The 22,577-nt window shown below is 47.3% G+C and overlaps 1 protein-coding gene across 2 annotated transcripts in view; it reads left to right on the top strand.

Moving 5' to 3' along the window:
- The window catches only part of COA1 (cytochrome c oxidase assembly factor 1), a 337,235-nt gene that overhangs the window by 249,004 nt on the left and 65,654 nt on the right, over positions 1–22,577 (top strand). For both annotated transcript variants that reach the window (XM_078688191.1, XM_078688190.1), the window contains one exon: positions 577–678. In XM_078688191.1, coding sequence (XP_078544317.1) covers positions 577–678 — 102 coding nt within the window. The remainder of the gene's footprint in view (positions 1–576; positions 679–22,577) is intronic.

Genomic DNA, 22,577 nt, shown 5'->3' on the forward strand with positions numbered 1-22,577 from the left:
GAGATGATGCCAGAACCAGTGTCACAGGGATGGAGGACTACTTACAGACACAGGAGCACGGGTTGGAAGTCCTAATGCCAATGTGGGACTGCAGTCCTTCTTCAGTGATGGCCAAAGTGGACAGTGTAGTATAGCAAAGCAAAATCTTGTGAGTACATAATGGGCATCACATCCAGTGAATTCCAGTGGTAAGGTAACCCCTCTGCCCTCCTTCTCTGGCTCAGTCTCCTTCTGGCGAGCTGCTGTTGCTGCTGTTTTACAATTTACTGCAGCATTTGGTAGTATCAAGGGTGTCTCTTGCGAGCCTTGAATTGTCCTGCTGCAAACACCCATGGTCTTGCGTGTGAGTGTTTTATATAATATTTCTTGGTGCTTTTAGTTAATTACCACCTGATGCAGGCCATCTGATTTTGGTGGCCACACGGTAATAGGAAATATAACTGCCAATAACCCGACAATACTTACATTTTGTTCTTGAGGCTCTTCACTCATCGGGATGTTTTAGTTGTAACCAGTAAATAGCATTGTCATGCTAAAATTTATTGTCCATCATAATCATTCTCTCTTTATTTTCAGACAGCAGGATGCCTGCTTCTATCAAAGGGCTGCAACAAATGGCCATATACCTGGGAGTGGTGTCTGGAGGAGGATCTGCTCTCATGTACTATTACATGCAAAGTAAGTTGTTTGTCTCCTAACCAGGGTTTTGTTCTTACGGCCTACGTCATTGTAATCGGTTCACGCCTTGTGTGCTCAACTTGTGAAATATTTAAATACAGGAAACAGATGGTTTGTAAGGTTATCTTTTAGTCATGGGATTACAGTATTAAAGGTTTAATAACAAACACCTTGGTGAGTCAGTAGTAAATCAATTACATTTCAGGGACTATGGGAAAGAACATGATGCTGCGCTTGAAAATGAAGCGTATAAGGTGTGTAATATTCTCTTTGTGGTTTATCGAAGTGTGAGTCCCAGGCAACCAGGCCAGCTTGAAAAGTGAACATAGTCACTTTGTAAAGTGAGGAAAACAAATGTCGGAACATTTGAAAAAGAAAACATGAAAGCAATTCAGTGGCTCGCGAAAAACGTAAAGAATATCCACAAATAAAGCAAAGATATGTGATGGGAGTGGAACTAGGTAGGCATTTAGTAAAGGACATTGAACACTCCTGAGGCGGAAGCCGGGAGAATCGCTTGCTAAATTGTTTTAAAAATCACTGTATTTGTTTGTATTTTACCAGAATTGGTCACTCACTCCTGGGCACTTTCCCCCTCTAAGTGCTGCTGAAATTCCCCCGCGCAGCGGATGTAAGCGCTGCCGCGGGTTGGGAAAGCCATCGCCGCCATCTCGCGCCAAGCCCCCTGGCCACGCCCACTTACGTGAGGCCACGCCCACTTCTTCCAGCCTACATAAGCCGCGCTGACTACAAGCCGCTCTATAGGACATTGAACACTGCTGAGCGGAAGCCGGGAGAATCGCTCGCTAAATTGTTTTAAAAATCACTGTATTTGTTTGTATTTTACCAGAATTGGTCACTCACTCCTGGGCACTTTTCCCCTCTAATTCCTGCTGAAATTCCCCCGCGCAGCGGATGTAAGCGCTGCCGCGGGTTGGGAAAGCCATCGCCGCCATTTCGCGCCATGCCCCCTGGCCACGCCCACTTACGTGAGGCCACGCCCACTTCTTCCAGCCTACATAAGCCGCTCTGACTACAAGCCGCGCTATAGGACATTGAACACTCCTGAGGCAGAAGCCGGGAGAATTGCTCGCTAAATTGTTTTAAAAATCACTGTGTTTGTATTTTACCAGAATTGGTCACTCACTCCTGGGCACTTTCCCCCTCTAATTCCTGCTGAAATTCCCCCGCGCAGCGGATGTAAGCGCTGCCGCGGGTTGGGAAAGCCATCGCCGCCATCTCGCGCCATGCCCCCTGGCCACGCCCACTTACGTGAGGCCACGCCCACTTCTTCCAGCCTACATAAGCCGCGCTGACTACAAGCCACGCTATAGGACATTGAACACTCCTGAGGCGGAAGCCGGGAGAATCGCTCGCTAAATTGTTTTAAAAATCACTGTATTTGTTTGTATTTTACCAGAATTGGTCACTCACTCCTGGGCACTTTTCCCCTCTAATTCCTGCTGAAATTCCCCCGCGCAGTGGATGTAAGCGCTGCCCCGGGTTGGGAAAGCCATCGCCGCCATTTTGCGCCATGCCCCCTGGCCACGCCCACTTACGTGAGGCCACGCCCACTTCTTCCAGCCTACATAAGCCACGCTGACTACAAGCCGCGCTATAGGACATTGAACACTCCTGAGGCAGAAGCCGGGAGAATCGCTCGCTAAATTGTTTTAAAAATCACTGAATTTGTTTGTATTTTACCAAAATTGGTCACTCACTCCTGGGCACTTTCCCCCTCTAATTCCTGCTGAAATTCCCCCGCGCAGCGGATGTAAGCGCTGCCGCGGGTTGGGAAAGCCATCACCGCCATCTCGCGCCATGCCCCCTAGCCACGCCCACTCACGTGAGGCCACGCCCACTTCTTCCAGCCTACATAAGCCGCGCTGACTACAAGCCGCGCTATAGGACATTGAACACTCCTGAGGCGGAAGCCGGGAGAATCGCTCGCTAAATTGTTTTAAAAATCACTGTATTTGTTTGTATTTTACCAGAATTGGTCACTCACTACTGGGCACTTTCCCCCTCTAATTCCTGCTTAAATTCCCCCGCGCAACGGATGTAAGCGCTGCCGCGTGTTGGGAAAGCCATCGCCGCCATCTCGCGCCAAGCCCCTGGCCATGCCCACTTACGTGAGGCCACGCCCCCCACCACCCTACATCAATGTGCATTCCCCGGACGCGCAGCGGGCGAGCGCAGCGGGCGCGCCAAAGGTAAGCCCGTCTGCGCCCGTCCGCGCCAGACCGGGCCCAGGGGCCAGTCAAGCTGGTTACCCCATTTAATACTCCGCTGACTCGCTCAGAGAACTACAACTCCCTCACTGTTCACCCTCCCCTACCACCTCCAGACGCATCACTACAGCTGGCCTTGCACGGTCAGACCTCCGCCCCCCTCGTCAGAGCACCCCCCTTCGGCACACCGGCCAGAAGTGACACTCTCATCCGGGTGCTGTATCTGAACACCCGTTCCCTAGTAAAACACCAAGCCGACATCTATATCCTCCTGTCTACCGAGAAGCCAGACGTCCTGCTGCTTACAGAAACCTGGCTGACCACAGATTCTCTCCCTGACATCCTGGCGGCCCTCCCCCCAGACTATTACATCCTCCATACCGATCGCCCCGGAGATCGCCCTGGGGGTGGGGTGGCAGCCATAATATCAAAACACCTCAACTCTACCTCCACTTCTTCCCTTGCCCTCCCGGAAGTAGACAATCTAATCTTCAGCCTAAAAACGGATGTAGGAGCCCTAACCCTCCTCCTCCTATATCGGCAGAACCCCTGGCCCTTTAATGGCTGGCGGCCTCTCATGCAAATGGAGTTCCCACGACTCCCAAGGCTTCCTCTCGACCTTATCAGACACCCGACCAACCATCAACCCGCCAACTAACATCGATAGGCTGGAAAGCGACATCGCACCTGGCTAAAATCTGCCAGCGACCAATTCGCTCCCCTCACCAAAGTTCCACCCACCCGCCACCCCAACTCCCACAGAAGGTTTTCTGACGACCTTAAGCAACACAAACTGAAGGTACGCCAGTTGGAACGGACATGGAGACACAACTATTCCGTATCTAACAGACTACAATATATCATAGCTCGCAGGGAATACAAAAATGCAATCTCTTTAGCTAAATCAGAACACTTTTCTAAAAGAATCTCGTCCGCGGACAACAAATCAAAAGAGATCTTCAAAATTATGAACGAACTCACCTCAGACGATAGAACTCTCCCAGGTCAGACCCCCACTCAAGAGACTTGCGATGCTCTCAACCTCTTCTTTGTCGAGAAAATCAATAAAATCAAGGACTCCATCCCCCACCTCCCTCAGACACCCCCCCTAGACACTCCTTTGCCTAACTCACTGATCTTTACCCACTTCCGCACCCTCAACCCCAACTCACTAGCTGAACTCGCGAACCGGGTAAAATCAGGCTCTCCAAATGACTGCTGTCCTCCCTCGGTCCTACGGACCGTCTGCCTCAACTTGCCCGACTGCATCCTACCTCTGCTGAATGGCACCCTCTGCACAGGTACTGTCCCCAACTCCTTCAAGGAGGCCATCCTAGTGCCCCTCCTGAAGCAACCTGGCTCAGAGCCGGTGGAACTCGCCAACTACCGCACATCTCTCTCCTGCCATACTTCTCTAAACTAATGGAGGCTCATGTCACCCGGTGTCTCTCCAACTTTATCGAGACCTCCTGCCACCTGGAACCTAACCAGGCCGGTTTCAGGCCAGCCCATTCCACCGAGGCTGTCATCCTGGCAGTCCTTGACACATTTAGGAGGAACGCTGACACTGGAATCCCCCAGGCCCTCGTACTCCCGGATTTGTCGGCCGCGTTCGACACGGTTGATCACAACATCCTTCTTCACCGTGTCGAGCAGGCCAGCATCCAGGGTTCTGCCCTCAAATGGACTCAATCCTTCTTGACCGGCAGAACGCAAGCCGTCTGCTTGGGCCCTTACACAGCTTCCAAAACTTCCACTACCTGTGGAGTCCCTCAGGGCTCCTCCCTGTCACCCCTAATGTTTAACCTCTACCTTCGACCCCTGATCCACTCACTTCAAAAATGGGACATTACAGTGTACAACGACGCTGATGATCTGCAGATCATTTTCCCACTCCACTCTCCGAATGCTGTGGCCAACTTTCATTCCACCATGATACACATTAAGGAGTGGATGAACTGCAATCAACTAAAACTAAATCCGGGAAAAACCAAGCTCCTTCTCCCCGGATCTAGCCCCTCTCACTGGGGCCCGCAGTTCTGGCCTAACAAACTAGGCCCTCCCCCAACTCCTGCGAAATCGGTGAAGAGTCTCGGTGTGACCATTGATGCCGAACTCTCCCTCAGACCCCAAGTTGGCACTGTCATCTCAGCTTGCACGTTCCAGCTTCGAGAAATTCACAAAATCAGTCATCTACTCCCACCAGCCGCTCTGATTCAGGTTATCATCTCCCTGGTGTTATCCCGCCTGGACTTTTCCAACTCCTTGTATCACGGACTTCCAAAATCACACCGCCTCCAGGTTGTGCAGAACCAAGCAGCCCGTCTCATCTACAAAACCCCCAAATGGCAGTCGGCTAAACCCCTACTGCATAAGCTGCATTGGCTGCCCATTGAACAAAGGGCGGCCTTCAAGCTAGGCTGCCTCACGTTCAAAACCCTCCACTGCACCAGCCCCGCTTTCCTGACCTCTCTCATCAATCAACACCGCCCCACTCGCAACCTCCGCTCAGCTCACCTCCACCTGCTTGCTGTTCCCAAAACCAAAACCAACAAATTTGGTGGCCGTCGCTTTGCCCTCCTGGCCCCTAAATTCTGGAATCCCCTTCCCCTAACCATCAAATCCAGCAGCTCCCTCCTTCACTTCAGGAAACTACTTAAAGCCTTCCTGTTTCCCCCACCTTGCTAAATCCCCCGCCTCTCCCGTCCTCAGCCTCACCCCTGTTCTACAGCGCCAGGAAACCCATGGTGTCAGCGCGCTTTACAAATCCCACTTAACATAACATAACCAAGAGCAGTGTGTGGCATACATAGCACGCTCTTTTCTACTTTATTGTCTGCTTTTATTGCATCCTATTGCAAATGCGCCTAAACGTAGATGTACTGTATTTGCATATTGATCATTTTCTCTTTACATTTTATTAAGACATTTGTTAGCAAGAACTGCCTTTTACTGGCGTACATTGGCTAGTTCCACAATCTGAACTATATTGCCCTGTTCTGAATTATCTATGCAATGCAGTGACGTCGATCTCCTTTGTCGGGGATTGCCCTACAGGAAGTAGGAAATGGCAAAGCGTCTTTCTCTAAGACAACAAAGAAATGTAAAAAAAAAAAATGTTCTGTTACAAACCATGCAATTTGCAAAATTACAGGGTTTACTACCACAAGATGTATTTTTGCCATAGGTGCTGAAAGCAGGGATGCGCTGGTTACTGCAGCCCCCCTACCCAAAAGAAGACGGACGAGCTGTAAAGATGGCTACAATTGTGTTTTTACCTTGTCACTTTAGCTTTGTGTTCAAAGACGGAGGTCAATGTCAAATTGTTGCTTATTCTTTTTACACTGAAATTGGTGTTTACTTTCTTTACTGCAAAGTTGGAGGATTTTGTGAACTGTACTTATGAAAGTCTTGTTGGGGTACAGGGAGTGTGAAGTGAAAGGCGGTTGGACGTTAATTTCTTATAACATGTAGCAAAATGTAAATATCTGTACATGCATTCTACAAATATTTCAAAGCATTTTAGCAGCTATAAAAATACATATGAAGCACCTTTTTGTAATTCCTGATGCTGAAGGAAACAAAGATTTTAATAGGATAAAAGCAAATCAAGACACTTTACTTGGCGATGCTATAATGATCTCGGAAACCCAATTTCCAATCATCGTTTGTGGGCTGCATAAGTTTATCAGTAAAACTGTTTGTCCAGATTTAGTGGTCATTCAATGGAGATTTACTGTCTCTAAATGACAGGGCTTTAAGTGGAATGAAAAAATGACGTGGGGGGTGTCTCTAAAAGTGACATGGTCTGTGTCATTAAGGGTGTGGATTAAACATGTAAACTAAATTCCTGGGATTCCCAAAGTATACCAGCTGACTTATATTTTGGTACCTCTTTAAGCTTCCTGTTATTGCAGCCAGATATATAACTCCGCTGACATGCACTTCAATGATCCAGGACTACTTGATATGTTAATAGCTATTGGCGTTGTCTATGGTTGTTAGCTCTTTAAGATCAATGACTAATAGCAATGATTTTGTTGTGAATAGTACTGAATAGGTTTAAATTCTAAAATTGTGAGCCTAAATTAAACCTTACTGAGGCCTGTGCAGGGGTAGTGGTCTTCAAAGTGTCTCAATTACTTCTGTAATATTCACTCCATGTTAGACATGTAAGCCATTTTTCGCTCCACATCTCACCCATCACCATATCTTAAACCTCATCTATTTCCTTTTCAGCACCCTTTCCGCTCTCTCCTGAATGCACTTCCTCGCATCTCCTTTACTTAATCACTCCCAAAAACACAACACACACACCGGTAAGCACTGCATTTTCTTTTTGTTTAGCCTTCAATATTTTGACAGCTGTGTATCTCCTTCACACACATTTTGCAGTATCACAATTTCAACTGAAGAACATGATCATTGACCTGTGGTCTCTGCAGGATGCCAAGGATTGAATGACCATATAGTCTGTGCACCTTTTTGAACCACTGAGAGGCATCCCTCCTGTTGCCTCCAGTAAGACCCACACAGCTGGATTCCTGAGAGGCCGTCAGATGCCATGCCCTCTTTCTCCACCACTCTGCAAACGCACCTACTGGTTGGGGGAAGAAGTCCACTTTAGTCCTGAGGCCCTCCGGAGGCAAGGGGACTTCACTTCCCAGCCAGCAGCACACCAGGTGTCGTGTTTGCAGAGTGGTGGAGAAAGGGGGTGTGGCCTCCAAAGACCTCCCAGCAATCCCACTGTGTGGCGCTTACTGGAGGTAACAGGAGGTCTAGTTGGCCCCCAAGGACCATCAGCAGCCAAGGTGACTATATCCCTCAACCAGAAGCACAGAAGGAGGTGCGTTTCCAGAGTGGCGGAGAAAGGGGGCAGGGCCTTTGGCCAGATGCGAGCGTTTTTTTTCTTCTTGTTTTAGAGGGGGGGCTGCGTAGCCCCCCTTCCATGAGCCGATTTTGGCCCAGGGACCCCATCCCCAAGGCCAGGTATTTTTAGAATGGGGAGGGGGCCGCGTGGCGCCCCTCCCAAGTTGATTACAGCCCGAGGGACCCCATTTCCCCAGGTCCACTTTTTTCCTTTTTTTTAATAAATCAAAGGGGGCTGCGTGGCCCCCTTCCCTGAGCCAATTTTGCCCCATGGACCCCACCCCCTGGGCCAGACCACAATGCTCGCATCCAGGGCACCCATTAATTTTCATTGGGGACCGTGGGGGAGCCTGAAGGCCCCTTCCATGAGCCGATTTTGCCCCAGGGACCCCACCCCCTGGGCCAGACCACCATGCTCCCATCCAGGGCACCCATTAATTTTCATTGGGGACCGTGGGGGACCCTGAAGGCCCCCGCTGCCCCCGGCTTCCTGCGACCTGCAGGAGCCAGCATTGCTTTCGGGTAGATGGAGCTGCTGAACATTCAGCTCCCTCTGTCCAAAAAAGCAATTCTGCTCTGCTTCAAGTAAGCAAGAGCATTTTACATGCTATAGCTTACTCGAATTTGATGGACAATGATGAGGGAAAATGTATTATTTATTTAATTTTCCCTCATCATCATCATCATCCTTAAAAATCCCCTCCCCCCCCACACCTGGCCCTCACTATTTCTTACAAATTGGCCCCGGGAAGGTGGTGGTCATGGGGCACAGTGGTCCAGGCAGCCCCCTATAATGAAACCCCAGGTAGGTGGCGGTCTCCGGGTATATAAATACCCTAAGAGTGGGTCCCTTTGTGCCCTCCTCCTTTATATATAAAGAAGTGGTTCCGTCGGGAAAATGTCAATTGCTTTGTCCAATGAAATCAATGTATCCACAACATTCAATTTTTGTGAAGAACATTTACAATTTTGAGAAAGGTTCAACGTCACTATTTAGAGAACCAAACCGTAATGCTTGAACACACCACAAGGACAATTATTTTTTGGTCAAAAATGGCACTTTGTATTATATGGATATTATGTTCACAAATTAAGGAACATGGCTATCCATCAAGCAATACATTTGATATATAGTCAGTGATGTCATGAGTGATGCCACTGACCATGTCATGAGTGATGTAATATGTGAAGTCATCAGGAGTGCATTGCGGGCGCGCGAGGTATAGTTAGCTGAACTAACTATAACAGGGAATTTCACTGGTTTTGTACGAGTGAAATGTCCAACTAACTATAACACCCATGAAACCTATGTTTTTTTCAGTGAATTTCTAAGGTTTTTCTAAATGCTAATTTCTAAATATAACGTGCCTGAAACCTATGGTTTTCTCAGTGAATTTCAAAGGTTTTTTAAATGCTAATTTCTAACTATAACATGCCTGAAACCTATGTTTTTTCCAGTGATTATCAAAGGTTTTTTAAATGCTAAGTTCGAAGTATAACGTGCCTGAAACCTATAGTTTTTTAAGTAAATTTCTAAGGTTTTTTTATATGCTAGTTTCTTACTATGCCTACAGAGGTACGACATGTGAAGAAAGAAGAAAAACGCACAGAAAGAAGCAAAAGTAATGCAGAATGAAGAAACAGGGGTCCTCAAAGACGAAGAAAAGTGCAGGTAGAAGCAAGACGTGCAGAAATAACAAACAGAGGAGCAGAAAGAGGCATTGTTGCAAAATCATCCTGTGTCCCCAACTTTTTCAGACGGATACTGGTGGTAACTGACTCTGACTAACCAGGCTTAGAGACAGTGCTATGCTAAAAGACACTTAGAATACAGTGAAAACACCTACATACACTAAGGAACACTATGCGTTGGGGTATCACTGTGATTAGCATGACCTCCTCTGTAAAGCCCTAGTACATAATAGGGCAGGGGGATTAAAACTACCCCAAAGTCAGAGGTGCAGGAAGGCCCGCCTCCTCCCTTCACCACTGTGCAAACGCGCCCCGTGGCATGTTTTAAGTTAGGTGATTTTTAAGTCCCCTTGAATCCTGAGGGTCCCTGGGGTCCAACTAGCCCACCAGGTACATCCAGTAAGTGCCACAGAGCTGCATTGCAGAGAGGTGTAAAAAGGTGCGTGGCCTGAACCACCTCTCTGCAACCACGGCCTCTGGCAGTTACTGGAGATACCTAGTGGGCTAGTTGGCCCCCAGAGGCCCTCAGGATTGAAGGGGAATTAATTCCCCAACTTAAAACGCGCCACAGGGCGTGTTTGCACACATGTCACCTCAGGCCCCGCCCCCTCCCTTTACCACTGTGCAAACGCACCCCGTGGCGCATTTTAAGTTGAGGGATTAAGTCCTCTTGTATCCTGAGGGTCCCTGGGGTCCAACTAGCCCACCAGGTACCTCCAGTAAACGCCACAGAGCTGCATTGCAGAGAGGTGTAAAAAGGGGCATGGCCTGGACCACTTCTCTGCAATGTAGGCCTCTGGTGCTTTTTGGAGGTACCTGATTGGCTAGTTGGCCCCCAGGGGCCCTCAGGATTGAAGGGAAATTAATTCCCCAACTTAAAACGCGCCACATGGCATGTTTGCACACCTGTAACTTCAGGCCCCGCCCCCTCCCTTCACCACTGTGCAAACGCGCCCCGTGGTGTGTTTTAAGTTGGGGGATTAAGTCCCCTTGAATCCTGAGGGTCCTTGGGGTCCAACTAGCCCACCAGGTACCTCCAGTAATGCCACAGAGCTGCTTTGCAGCGATGTGTAAAAAGGGGCGTGGCCTAGACTACCTCTCTGAAACGCAGGCCTCTGGTGCTTTTTTTGAGATACCTGATGGGCTAGTTGGCCCCCAGGGGCCCTCAGGATTGAAGGGAAATTAATTCCCCAACTTAAAACGCGCCACAGGGCGTGTTTGCACACCTGTAACCTCAGGCCCCACCCCCTCCCTTCACCACTGTGCAAACGCGCCCCCTTGGTGCGTTTTGAGTTGGAGGATCAAGTCCCCTTAAATCCTGGGGGGCCCTGGGGTCCAACTAGCCCACCAAGTACCTCCAGTAACGCCAGAGAGCTGCGTTGCAGCGAGGTGTAACAAGGCGCGTGGTCTGGACCACCTCTCTGCAACGCAGGCCTCTGGCGCTTTTTGGAGATACCTGATGGCCTAGTTGGCCCCCAGAGGCCCTCAGGATTGAAGGGGAATTATTTCCCCAACTTGAAACACGCCACTGGGCGTGTTTGCACACGTCACCTCAGGCCTCACCTCCCTCCCTTCACCACTGTGCTAACATGCCCCGTGGCACGTTTTAAGTTGGGGGATTAAGTCCCCTTGAATCCTGAGGGTCCCTGGGGTCCAACTAGCCCACTAGGTATCTCCAGTAAGCGTCACAGAGCTGCGTTGCAGAGAGGTGTCAAAAGGGGCGTGGCCTGGACCACCTCTCTGCAAGGCAGCCCTGTGGCGCTTACTGGAGGTACCTGGTGGGCTAGTTGGCATTAGGGCATGGCCTGGACCACTAATTGCATTACATTGCATTGCATTGTCATTGCAAACAGCCGTGTCCCGGGAGTGGGCACCCCGGGACACTGCAGGAGCCGGCCCTGGGGGCTGGCGGTCCCCTGGGCCATCAAGAGCTCCAGGAGGGGGGCCGTGCAGTTCCCCTCCCAACAATTGCAAAGCCCTGGGAAGGTGGTGGTCCCTGGGGCGTGTGGGGGGGCTCGAGCCCCCTCACACAGGTCTGATATTCTTTTTTAAAGAAACTCCTGGGGGTGGCGGTCCCTGAGGCAGTGGGGGGCGTGTGCCCCTGCTAAATAATTAATAAAAAGCCACCCCGCACATTAAAAAAGGAAAGCCCTGGGGGGTGGAGGACATTTTTAAATTAGCCCCGGGAGGTGGCGGTTCCCGGGGCTGGAGGGGCTGCGTGACCCCCCCAACTATGAAATCAAGCCATGGGGAGGTGGCGGTCCCCGGGGCAGTGTGGGGGGATTGGGGCCCCCCCACACTTTTTTTTTTCACTGCCCCCGGGACCTGGCCCACCCATGGGCTAAATATTAAGGAAGCGCAGGAGCCCGCTCTTCGTTTTTTTTATTTTCCCGGACGGATCCGGGATCCCCTTTGGATTTTTCTGGGTTTTTTTTCATGCTTTTTGGGGCCCTGGGGGTCCTTGTGGGACCCCCTGAGCAGCCTAGGTATCAGAGTGTTTCTACCCTGCCCCCTTTTCTTGTTTTGCATGTTTCTTTTTCTCTTTTCTTGTGCCTCGGTTCTACCAAGGCACAAGATGGCTGCCAACACTTCCTGGTTTGAAGTGTTGACAGCCAATTAGAATACAGCTCGTGGTCGGGAGGGTCCGCGGATCCTCCGTGCCTCTAAATATCGAAACTTTTATTTTTTGATTTTCTCAGCAATTACTGAACGGATTTACACCATTTAGGAAAAGAGTTCTTTCTGAGACAAGGGCTACCTTTATGCCAAATTTGGAATAATTCAATTCAGCAGTTCAAGCTGTAGCCGTGTCTAAAGTTTCCTATGGGAAATGCATTTTTCGACCTCTATTTTTAGATTTTCTCAGGAACTACTGAATGTATTTACACCATTTAACAAAAATAGTTTTTTCTGAAACAAGGGCTACCTCTTTGCCAAATTTGATGTAATTCCGTTCAGCAGTTCGGGCTGTAGCCGTGTCTAAAGTTTCCTATGGGAATTAACATGGAGAAAACATGTTTTGCGACCCCCTTTTTTGTCAGCCCCCGCTTGCCGAATCACCCTGAAATTTGCGAAGATTCGTCAACCGGCGCCAAAGTTATTGGTAAAGAAAAAACGCGGTTTGATTAGAAACAAGGTCCTAACTATAACTACCTACTGGCGACGGCCAGTAGGTAATATATATATATATACATATACATATACATATACATATACATACACACAGTGGCAGCTGTAAAACTTTTAAAAGGGGTGCAAATATACATAGTGGTGGCTGGTAAACTTAGAAAGTGGTGAGGCGTAAAAGAAACAATTGGGAATTTGCCTAGCGAACGAGATTTTCATGAGGAGAGTTCGGGAAGCTTCTTTCCAGATCAAGGAGCCAGTGGCTTTGCAGCAGATAGAAATACTTCTGTGGCTTTGGAAGTAGTAAAATTAAAAAGTCTTGACTAACGGTACTTTTTGAATATAGAGTACCACCTGTGAGTTACACCTTCAAGAGTTTGTTCTAGGCTCGGGAGATAGTGGTGGATAGAAGAGCTTCCAGAATCCCCGGTGTCAAGGCTTCTTAGTATTGTGGCAGAGTTTGGGCATACATGCAAATCTAGTGAATGCCTTGACTAGCATTGCCATGATGATGGGTATAGTCCTGCTGAGAGGAATGGTGTTGAAGTGAGTGAACTGAAAGGGATATTCTGCTACGTTGTAAAGATGTAAAGTTCTGCAGTGTTTCCATCACAGTATTTTAAGCATTCTGAGTTTGCCTTACCTCGGTTTGTATCTCTTTGAAAAAATGCAAACTAAAATAATAAATAAAGTAAAAGCACCCTAATCTCCCTGTTCATCCTAGGAGCCCGTCACCAAGGGGGTTCTACTCCCATGCTGGCCAACCCCCCCTCCATTGTCTGCTGCCTTTTTTCAACCAGTATAGTGTTGATTATGTTTTGCAGCCTGTTTCCTTGCTTGCTGTTCCACCTTCATAACATTTCTCATTTCTCTGAGTATTTGTTTTATTGCACTGCACCCCTTACAGATATTTCAGCATAGGAACTTCCTGTGCACTTACAACACTTTTGAGCGAACAGGAGCATTGTTTTCATGCAGTTTATTGATTGCTTAAAACCTGGCTAAACGGACTTTCATCCTTTTGAGGTCTATAAACTATGGACTATTCTTATGCATAATAGTTACAAACGAACAAATATGAAAATAGAAGACACAAATTTGCTTATTGGGATAATGTGAGTGTCAGAGCGGAAGAAAGCAGGAGGCGCAAACTATGCTATGTAAACACTGCTCTCTACACCACCACTCACTGGCAGCTAAACCAAAAAGTACACTGAAGTTTGCCATGGCGAAAGGAGAAGGTAATTCTTCACACCAGGCCATGATTTGTGACTTTGGGGGTGTACGCTGTGAACAAACATTAAGACACAAAGCTGTTGTACCAGACACAATTCATTTAGTAGCTTCCTTCACATAACCAGACAAGATGGCTTAGTGGAAAATTATTTTGTCCCTGCTATCTAAAATTGATGTTGAGGAATTGGGTTTTAACAATCAGATTTAATGCTGCACATGCAATTTTTCATCAACGCTGATACCAGATTGTGCTGAGGGTGTCAGAGGCATCGTAGAAAGAGTTAATACATCGGCAGGCTCAAGGTCTGCCCTCCGGGATTGGGCTTGAATGGAAGTTTATTTACAGGCGGATTCGAGCCTTTGCAATTTTAGATAATCATTGAAGAAATTTCCAAAAGCAAATTATGACCTTTGAAACTGCATGCATGTTGGGTAGGTCACACTTCTGAGTCATATCTTGTCATGAGGCAGAAGGTTAAAATTACCTCATTAGTAGACATTTTGTATTTGCTTTGACCAGCTATTTAGGCTGGGCTGTTCCCCAGGTACGAGGACATTCCATTCCCAGTGTGGCTATCTCTCGCAATAGTGCACTTACTGTAATATCACCACGTGTGATCTTGGATGTATTAGTAAATGCCCAGGGCCTATGCAGTGCTTAACACCCCCACGTCATTACTCGTTCATGACAGATATGACAACACCAGCCTCAGGCAGGCAAAGATAGCCACTATCACCTCACCTCCCTGACTGTGCAGCACTGAAATAAGCGAGGAGCGAAGTGAAGGACCACCTTACTCCAGCACAGAACAGACAATCAGTACCATTTCAATGTTTCTGCAAACATTGGGACTGCCTACTATGCATCTGACAAAAGTCCCGGTCACCACAAACAAGCAGCTATGGTCCCCAGACTGAGGCACCAATTATCTAGTGGAGGTGGCTGTTTTTATGGAAAAGAAGTTCACCAGACAGACAGTAAATAATGACACAAAAGAGCTTACCTGAGCTTTGCAGCACTCACTGTTTTTCAGTGCATGTTCAGACTCTCTTCGGCAAAACAATCAATTAAGCACGGGAAGCTTGGAACTGGATTCTGCGCAGTGGGTTAACGAGGCTGGGATTCTCGTCTAGATTTATACTTTACCAATCTCAAGAATCCCTGGTCGATGCATCTCTTTAGTCTGCATAGAAGTGTAAAGGAAGTTCTCTAATTTCATACTTTTAACAATTTACCAATGAACGATTACATCTCACTCTAAAGGACCACTGACTCCGAAAAAAATTAAAGATTTATTACAAAGCTAATAACAACTGAACATACAAGCACCTCAGCAAGAGGTTCAAGAAATAGACTGGCACTAATACAAACATAATCCTACGCAGGAGTCTCAGGCGACTCAAAATAAAGAGCAACGTTAATTCAAGAAGCATTAGACAAGCAATAACAGTTCCCACTGGAAGTCTCGACTGCATCTGCTCCAATGGAAAAGAAAGATTCATCTGTCCCTACACTAACACTAAGGTGACATCCCTACTTAACATCTCCCAAGTAAGAGGAAAAGGTGTCAGCTGTGAAGGCTCCCTAAGAAGCACATTCACTCCTTCCAGGTACATAGCCTAAGCTACTGAGCTCGTTCTAAGATGCTCCTTAACTTCTCCTGCCTAGTCCCCTCTAAGTCCCATGTCTAACTACATATCCAATTAGACTGCCTTATACAGGACTCAGTCTAACTCCAACTGACTCTAACCCTAGTTTCAATAGCAACTAACTCTCCACCCTCTGGGCACTTTCCCTAATACAAAATCCCAAAACAGTAAACACGCCCATGGCACACCTCCTTCAGGCAGGTGCAGCTCCTCGTACTTTTCCAGCACAGGTCCATCTTCTTCCAGAAATCGTCACTGTGTCCTTGGGTCCCAGGCACCTTCTCCGCCAAATGTTGCATCTCTGCATTCCTGCGCACTCCCTTGGTTCATACTCCTACCAGCTTAACTTCTAAACAAAGGCTCATTCTACCTAACAAGCTACATGGCCTTGCACCTGCAAAAGAAATGCATGAGAAGCAATCCTTTACATGCTCTAAGTTACCATTCGAAATTTAACTGCAAACGGAAGCCTTTTCCAAAGGAAAATATTCAACTCTACGTTTCTGGTTATGCTAAGAAACCCAGAGTAGGGCCTCTGCTGGCGTTTTCATGTCTCAGGCCTTTACACTTTTAAATGCATTTCTAATACAACAACATAAGCGTTTCATTAAACCCATTCTAAAACTTCACATTTAAATCATCATAAAAGCATTATTTCAAAGCATTCCTAAACATTACTCTTTCTTACGTTAGAACACCACTTCTCTTTAGTGACAAACTACACGTGCAACTTTAATATGGCACGTTCAAATCTAATACACATTTAACACGTGAAGCAATTATTTCTAAATTACTTAAAGCATATTCTCGAATATGGCACTACATTAGTTCTTTAAACAATATATGCGCACAACTATATATTGCACTGATCCCCGGCCTAGTGCTACATTATAAAGTCACTCAATAACATGGCCCACTAAATATGTGGGTGCTGACTACTTGGGATTATGGTGCACCCCTACAATTTTCAAACAACAGGGCGCTCTATCAGTCTCATCGAATCTCGAGCTGATACACTACGCAGAATCCAGTGCTGATCTTCCTGTCTGGAGCACCTAAGCCCAGGCTTCCTGAACTCGTCACAGGGTGGGGTGGAGTCAGTGAAAGCTAATGTACCCTCTCAATTCACTGACGAGTTGGGAAGGGTAGGGTGACATAGCTCGAGTCCTTGACTGACATATAACCTCTGCGGCAGTAGGGCTTGAGCCTGAGGTGCCCAGAGGCTTACTTTAGTCCAGTGTCATCTAGGGGTGTAGCTTATGCCAGGAGGCTATTACTTTGCCAAGCAGATGACATCATGGACCTCTGATTTGTGAGTTACTCAGCCCGGCAATTGTTGACCGTTGGCAATTTAAAGTATATGCACATGCGCATCAGCACTTTACTAACGGTGCCGTGCAAAGACAAGTATTTGAGGCGTGAGGGTGACTGGGACAGATGAAGAGTTGTGCTGTAAGTGTGTATGTCCATTTTTATTTATTGCATCTTATGTCTTATTATTTGAGGTAAAAAAATAAAGGGTGCTGAGCCCCTTAGCCCCTACGGAGCAGCTGCTGTATATATATTACCTACTAGCAGTTGCCTTTAGGTAGTTATAGTTAGGACTAGGACCATGTTTCCATAGAAAAGCGTTTTTTGACTTGCCATATCTTTGGTGCCGTTTTGACGAATGGTCATGAAAATTTCCCCAAAAAAGGATCATAGTGAGTCTTGTTGTGCATGAAAAGTTTTAGGGTGATCCATTAAGAGGGGGTGGAGAAAAATGGGGGTAAAAAAAGTGGGTGTTTCCATGTTAATTTCCATAGGACCTTTGAACACACCTACAGCCTGAACCGCTAGACGGAATACACCAAATTTGGCAGAAAGGTAGATTTGGTTAAGCAGATCATGCTTTTTGTTATGTGGTGTAAATCTGTTCAGTAGTTTTTGAGAAATTAAAGGAAATCCAGATTTGTATATCTGTGGCCGCAGGTCCTTCGCGAGTAATCTTGAAAAATGACAAGCTTGTGCATGGAAATGCAGAGCTGTGATTGGCTTTGAACACTTCAACCAGGAAGCAGCTTCAGACGAGTCACACAAAAAAATTGAAAAGAAAAGGGAGCAGGGTAGGAATATCCTGACTCCCTAAAGTTGTTCCTGGGGCCCTAGGGGGACCCCTGCCATGCCAAAAGCACATTTTTTAGAATACAATTGCTGTGAAATCGCGATATTCGCTAATTTGTGGTATTGTTTTTTTAAAAGTACGGGCTCCTACGCTTGTTTTTAATAACCCCATGGGTGGGCCAATTCCTAGAGGCATTCCTTAATAATAGGGGAGGGGGCACACATGGCTCCCATCCTCGGGCTTATGAAAGCCCCAGGGACCACCACCTCCCCAGGGCATCTGCTTTTAATGTATGCAGGGAGTGACTGCCCGGCATCACCTGCAACCTGGGGGCCGCCACCCCCTCCGGGCAAATCACATTAAATAAATGGGGGATGGCACACATGGCCCCCAAAGCCCCAGGGGCCTCCTCCTCCTTCGGGCAAAACATTTGCCAATTATGTGGGGGACCCATACTGCCTTCACGACGTCCCCGGGCACTGCCACCTCCCCGTGGCTAAATGAAACAAGCATTTGCAATGAAGTAGGTCTCGCATTTATGCGAGTTTGAGCTATTGACATTGCAAACGACAATGCCTTTTATTTTTGCTTTCATTTTTTAAACATAAATAAAAGGCATTGTCATTTAATATGCCAATAGCTTAAAATACCGCAAATGCAGAAGGGGTACTTGATGGAGTAGTTAGGAGTGAAGACCCTAAATGTTCTTGCAGATGTTGGTGAAGGGTGAGGATATCTAAGCTCAGGAGTTTAAGTGGGATGAAAAATCTGGGAGGTTCCTCAAAGGGGCTTGGTCGATGTCATTAAGAGCGTGGCGTAAAACATTTAAGCTAAAAATATGTGCTTAGCATAGTGTGCTGCCCCACTAGTATTTTGCCTCTTCTGCCATTGTGTCCAGATATATAATACAACATGTAACATTACACCTACAAGAAGCCAGGACTATTGGATCTGTCAATGGTTGTTAGTTGCATAAGATAAATAAGCAAGAAATATGGCTTTGTTGTACAGCATATTAAAAATGCTTCCGTTCTGAAATAATGAGACTGAAAGAACTATAACAAGTCTCTTTGAAGTTACATCAAAGGCAGTGAAGGGGGACACTGCTGTAGATTTGAGATTATGTGTTTTCACCCCGAGGATGAGGGCAAAAATGAAGACCCTAATAGAGACCCATCTCAGCACCTGCTTTTTAGTGCTGCCAGTGCTGAGCAACAGCAGGACCTGTCCCACTTGTAGCCCTGCCTAAGCTAAAACTGAAAAAGGGGAGTGATATTTCAACCCAATTAAGGTAGAGGGGTCAACATGTTTCTCCCTATCTAAAGCCCCTTCAATGCAGTGTCGGCCATTAATCAGGACCATTTTATAGTTTCTCTGCAATATAAGGGAATGAAATGTCTAAAAAGCGTATATAAAAACGGAGTACTATCAATGTTCCTCAATCAATGTGGCTGAATCCATTGTCGACACATGTTGTTTAAATAGAAATTCAAGAGACAGACATGGAAACAGAACTCATTCTTGGTACCCAAGTACTCCAAACGGAAGTCAGTGGTGTGTGCTATTCACGGGCATTGTGGTCACAGCAAAACCACGCATGTGGTAACGGTGCAAAGCATGTACCATCATGTATATACTCAGTTCATGCTAAGGCTTGCCCATAGTTAAGTGCATATGCCTCAACTCGAAATATCTCTGACCGGCCAGTGGGGGGCTGAGTTTAAGACAAGATCCACTGGGTAGCGCACACATTAACAGAGAACAAGACTAGGGACTGTATGGTGAACTGTGATTTGTGTGATCTCCTGTGACGTGTGTCATCATGAGCAGATGACGTACACCCGCCAACCTGCCTGTCCTTATGATAGCTCCCAAAATGAGAGATGGTGCGGGGCAGACGCGCCCTGTGATAATGGCGCGGTGTAGTGCGTGGCAGTGTCACTGCTCATGCCACTATGTCCATCGAGGGATCAAGGTAAAACATGAGGGGGTAAAACACCATTGTGCCTGCCCATGTGTCGCTATGCCAGGCCTAGTGTCTGCAGCAACGCACCCGTGTTGTGGGGACATCTTGTCACAGGCTTCAGCTAGGTGAATGGAAATGACACCAGCAGTGTGAAGGGAGTTTAGTCCATGTGTGCATGCTTTGTGTGTTGTATGATTGCGTCCGCTCCCTCTCCCCCGAAAAGCTTTTATTTCTACAGCGTCCAAGGACTTACACTAACTTAGCTTAGTGCCTACCGTGGGCCATTGGGGACCTCAGTACCGCCTGGGTTAGCTCAGTGTTCCTCAGTGCTCATGGTATGCTGCTAAGCAGTTGCTAGATATGACCAGAGCTGTCGTGACATGCCAACAGTGTTCCGCACTTCAGCTCCGTCTTCCAACAGCATGACATGCCCAGTAATGTCTTAAATGGGCCTCCCCTGTGCCCGTGATATGGCCGGTAGAGCCACGCTATGACCTGAGCCTCGCTAGCCCACAGTCCCCCAAAAAAGTATTCTGACCTTGTGTAACGTAATCTAATGCTCACGTATAGCGCTACGGTGCCCTCGGGCCAAGTACGCGCTATAAAAAAACTGCAAACATTAAAAAATAAATGTCCCGACAGAAGACCCAAAGCTGAGATGGATTCAGGCCCCCACCTCCCCCAAGCCCTGGCAATGGGTCCCCTTCAAGGCAGGCGTCCGACACAGAGGATTCCGCATTGTGTACGAATGGTGCATTAAAACACTTTAGCACTGTGCCCCTTAACAGACATGGAAACAGAACTTGGTACCCAAGAATGAAGGAGGGCAAAAAGCCTGCACCTTTCAGCAAACAAGCACTGCCCGCTGGAAGCAGAACCTGGCTTCTCAGCCCACGTGGCGCTTCCCAACACACTCAAAAGTCACACTTGCAAAAACGGTCGACTGCAAACGGGGAGACCTTACTGCCATAATGGGAATAAAAAAAGCGCGTAGCACAGCGTACTCGCCCTGAACACGATGCATTTGGAAACACTTTCAATGGGAATAGTATTTGCTAATTCCAGAAATGTTTCAGATATTTGGAGCGGGTTTCCGGTTGGAAGAGTGATGACGAAGCTGCGCAGTGCGAGCGATCCCTGGGACGCCCCACACTGGTGACCCTACTTTCTCCCCTTGTGGGTTCACTAATGTGCAGAGTTTTGGCAGGCGGCGTGTGGGAGGAGCGGCCGAGGCTCTCACGTGCTGGTGACTGACGTATGTAAGTAGGCTTTCTTCTGAGCATGTTCATTGTTGTATTTAAATTTATGTAGCGTTTCCTACCCCTAACGAAGCGCTGAGAATTTTTAGGCAAGAGACAATTCTAGGTGTCAGGAATTTAATGATTTTCTCTCTACAGTAATTCTAACAAGGGAGGTCGGCCGGACTGGCGCGCAGTGCACACGCGCGCGCATGGCGGCGTGCTTTCACTTTAAACTGCTTTTAAAGTGAAAGCATGTGTTTATCAATATGGCCGTGGGCTGTCCACTGTCCTTACATGCACACACATGCTGTTTGGTTTGGACAAATGGCGAGAGCAGCCATCTTTTTCCATCCCTGCGCGTGCGTGTAAGGTGTTGGCAGAATCAATTCCAAAAGGTCCTCTCTGGCGAGAGCAGCACATGCGAGGCCTAAAAATTAACGTTGGGGGCCACCATGGCTCTGAGCAGCCCCGGGGACTATCACTTCTCCAGGGCAATTTGTTCAAATTAAGGGGGGGCACAGCCCAGGAACAACCACCTCCCCGGGGCTAAGTACTTTAATGGAGGGGGTGCGTCCGGAGCCCTATTGGAGTCATGAATGGCCCTGGCGAATGCCACCTTCCAGGGCCAGTTCCTGCTACCTATTGAGGTGCCCACACTCGGGAAGTAGCTGTTTGCTTTTGCTTGGTGGGAGCTCACAGCACAAGCTACATTTTGCTCTATTTTTGTAACCTGGTGTGGTATCTTTTTGTGTGGTGTTTTACACTTTACTGCTGTTTTAAGATTTGAGCAAATACTTTACACATTGCCTCAAAGTTAAGCTTCACTGCTCTGTGCCAAACTACCAGAGGGTCGAGCACAGGTTAAGATGGGGTTCGCTCGTGCCTCACCCTGACAAGGATTGTGGTTGCTGCTTGACCAGGGCTCACACCCCAGTCAACCAACAACCCAATTTTTCACAGTGAGGTCATAAGCACTGCACGATGGGGGACACAAGTTGTAGTTAATTGACTAAACTTTAGCTGGCGTATTTCAGTGTTTTTTTTTAAATAATTGTTCTTATCACAGTTCAACACCTAACTATAACATCACTTTAATATTTTTGTTCAGTTGTGTATGTATGCATATATATATATATATATATATATATATATATATATATATATAGGTCAATACGTGCTTCGCTATGACCTCTGCCTTCTCAATGGTGGCGGGCTACCGGCGAGGTCGCCGAGTAAAGAAAAACAAGTCAATTCTACTTTCAGTGTAGTTAAAACTTCGGGTAGGGCAGAAAGTCAGGCCTAGTGACAATACATTAATTTGATCTTTAGTAAGAGTAAAGTCTGAAAGGTTCAGTACCGTCATGTTGTCATTCATTTTGTCGCCGTTTTGCCTCGTGTCATCACTCCCATGAGGTTTTGGATATTTCCGGGCTGCTTTGCGGCCCGCTTGGCGCCTCTGCCTGCGCGACCTCGACCTCTTGCCGACTGAGGACTGGCTGTTTCCTGCCTTCCCCTGGCTAAGATGTCGTATTCCTTTAAAATGCTGGATTTTACTCCTTCTGGGGTTTTATTTTGTTGAACTACCCCTTGGTTCTGCGAGGTAGTGGCTGTTTCTGTTGGAATCAGTGGCATGTCATCCTGCACTGAGGTTCCAGCTGGCATATTCACGGGACTAGAAACCGCCTTATCTCTTAGATGGTCAAATCTTTTTCCATCTTTTTTTTTTTTTCTTTTTTCTAGTCCTTTCTTGATTATGTTGAAATGTGACTTGTATTTATCATGTG

Source organism: Lissotriton helveticus, chromosome 4_1 (assembly GCF_964261635.1).
Source record: "Lissotriton helveticus chromosome 4_1, aLisHel1.1, whole genome shotgun sequence".
NCBI lineage: Eukaryota > Metazoa > Chordata > Amphibia > Caudata > Salamandridae > Lissotriton > Lissotriton helveticus.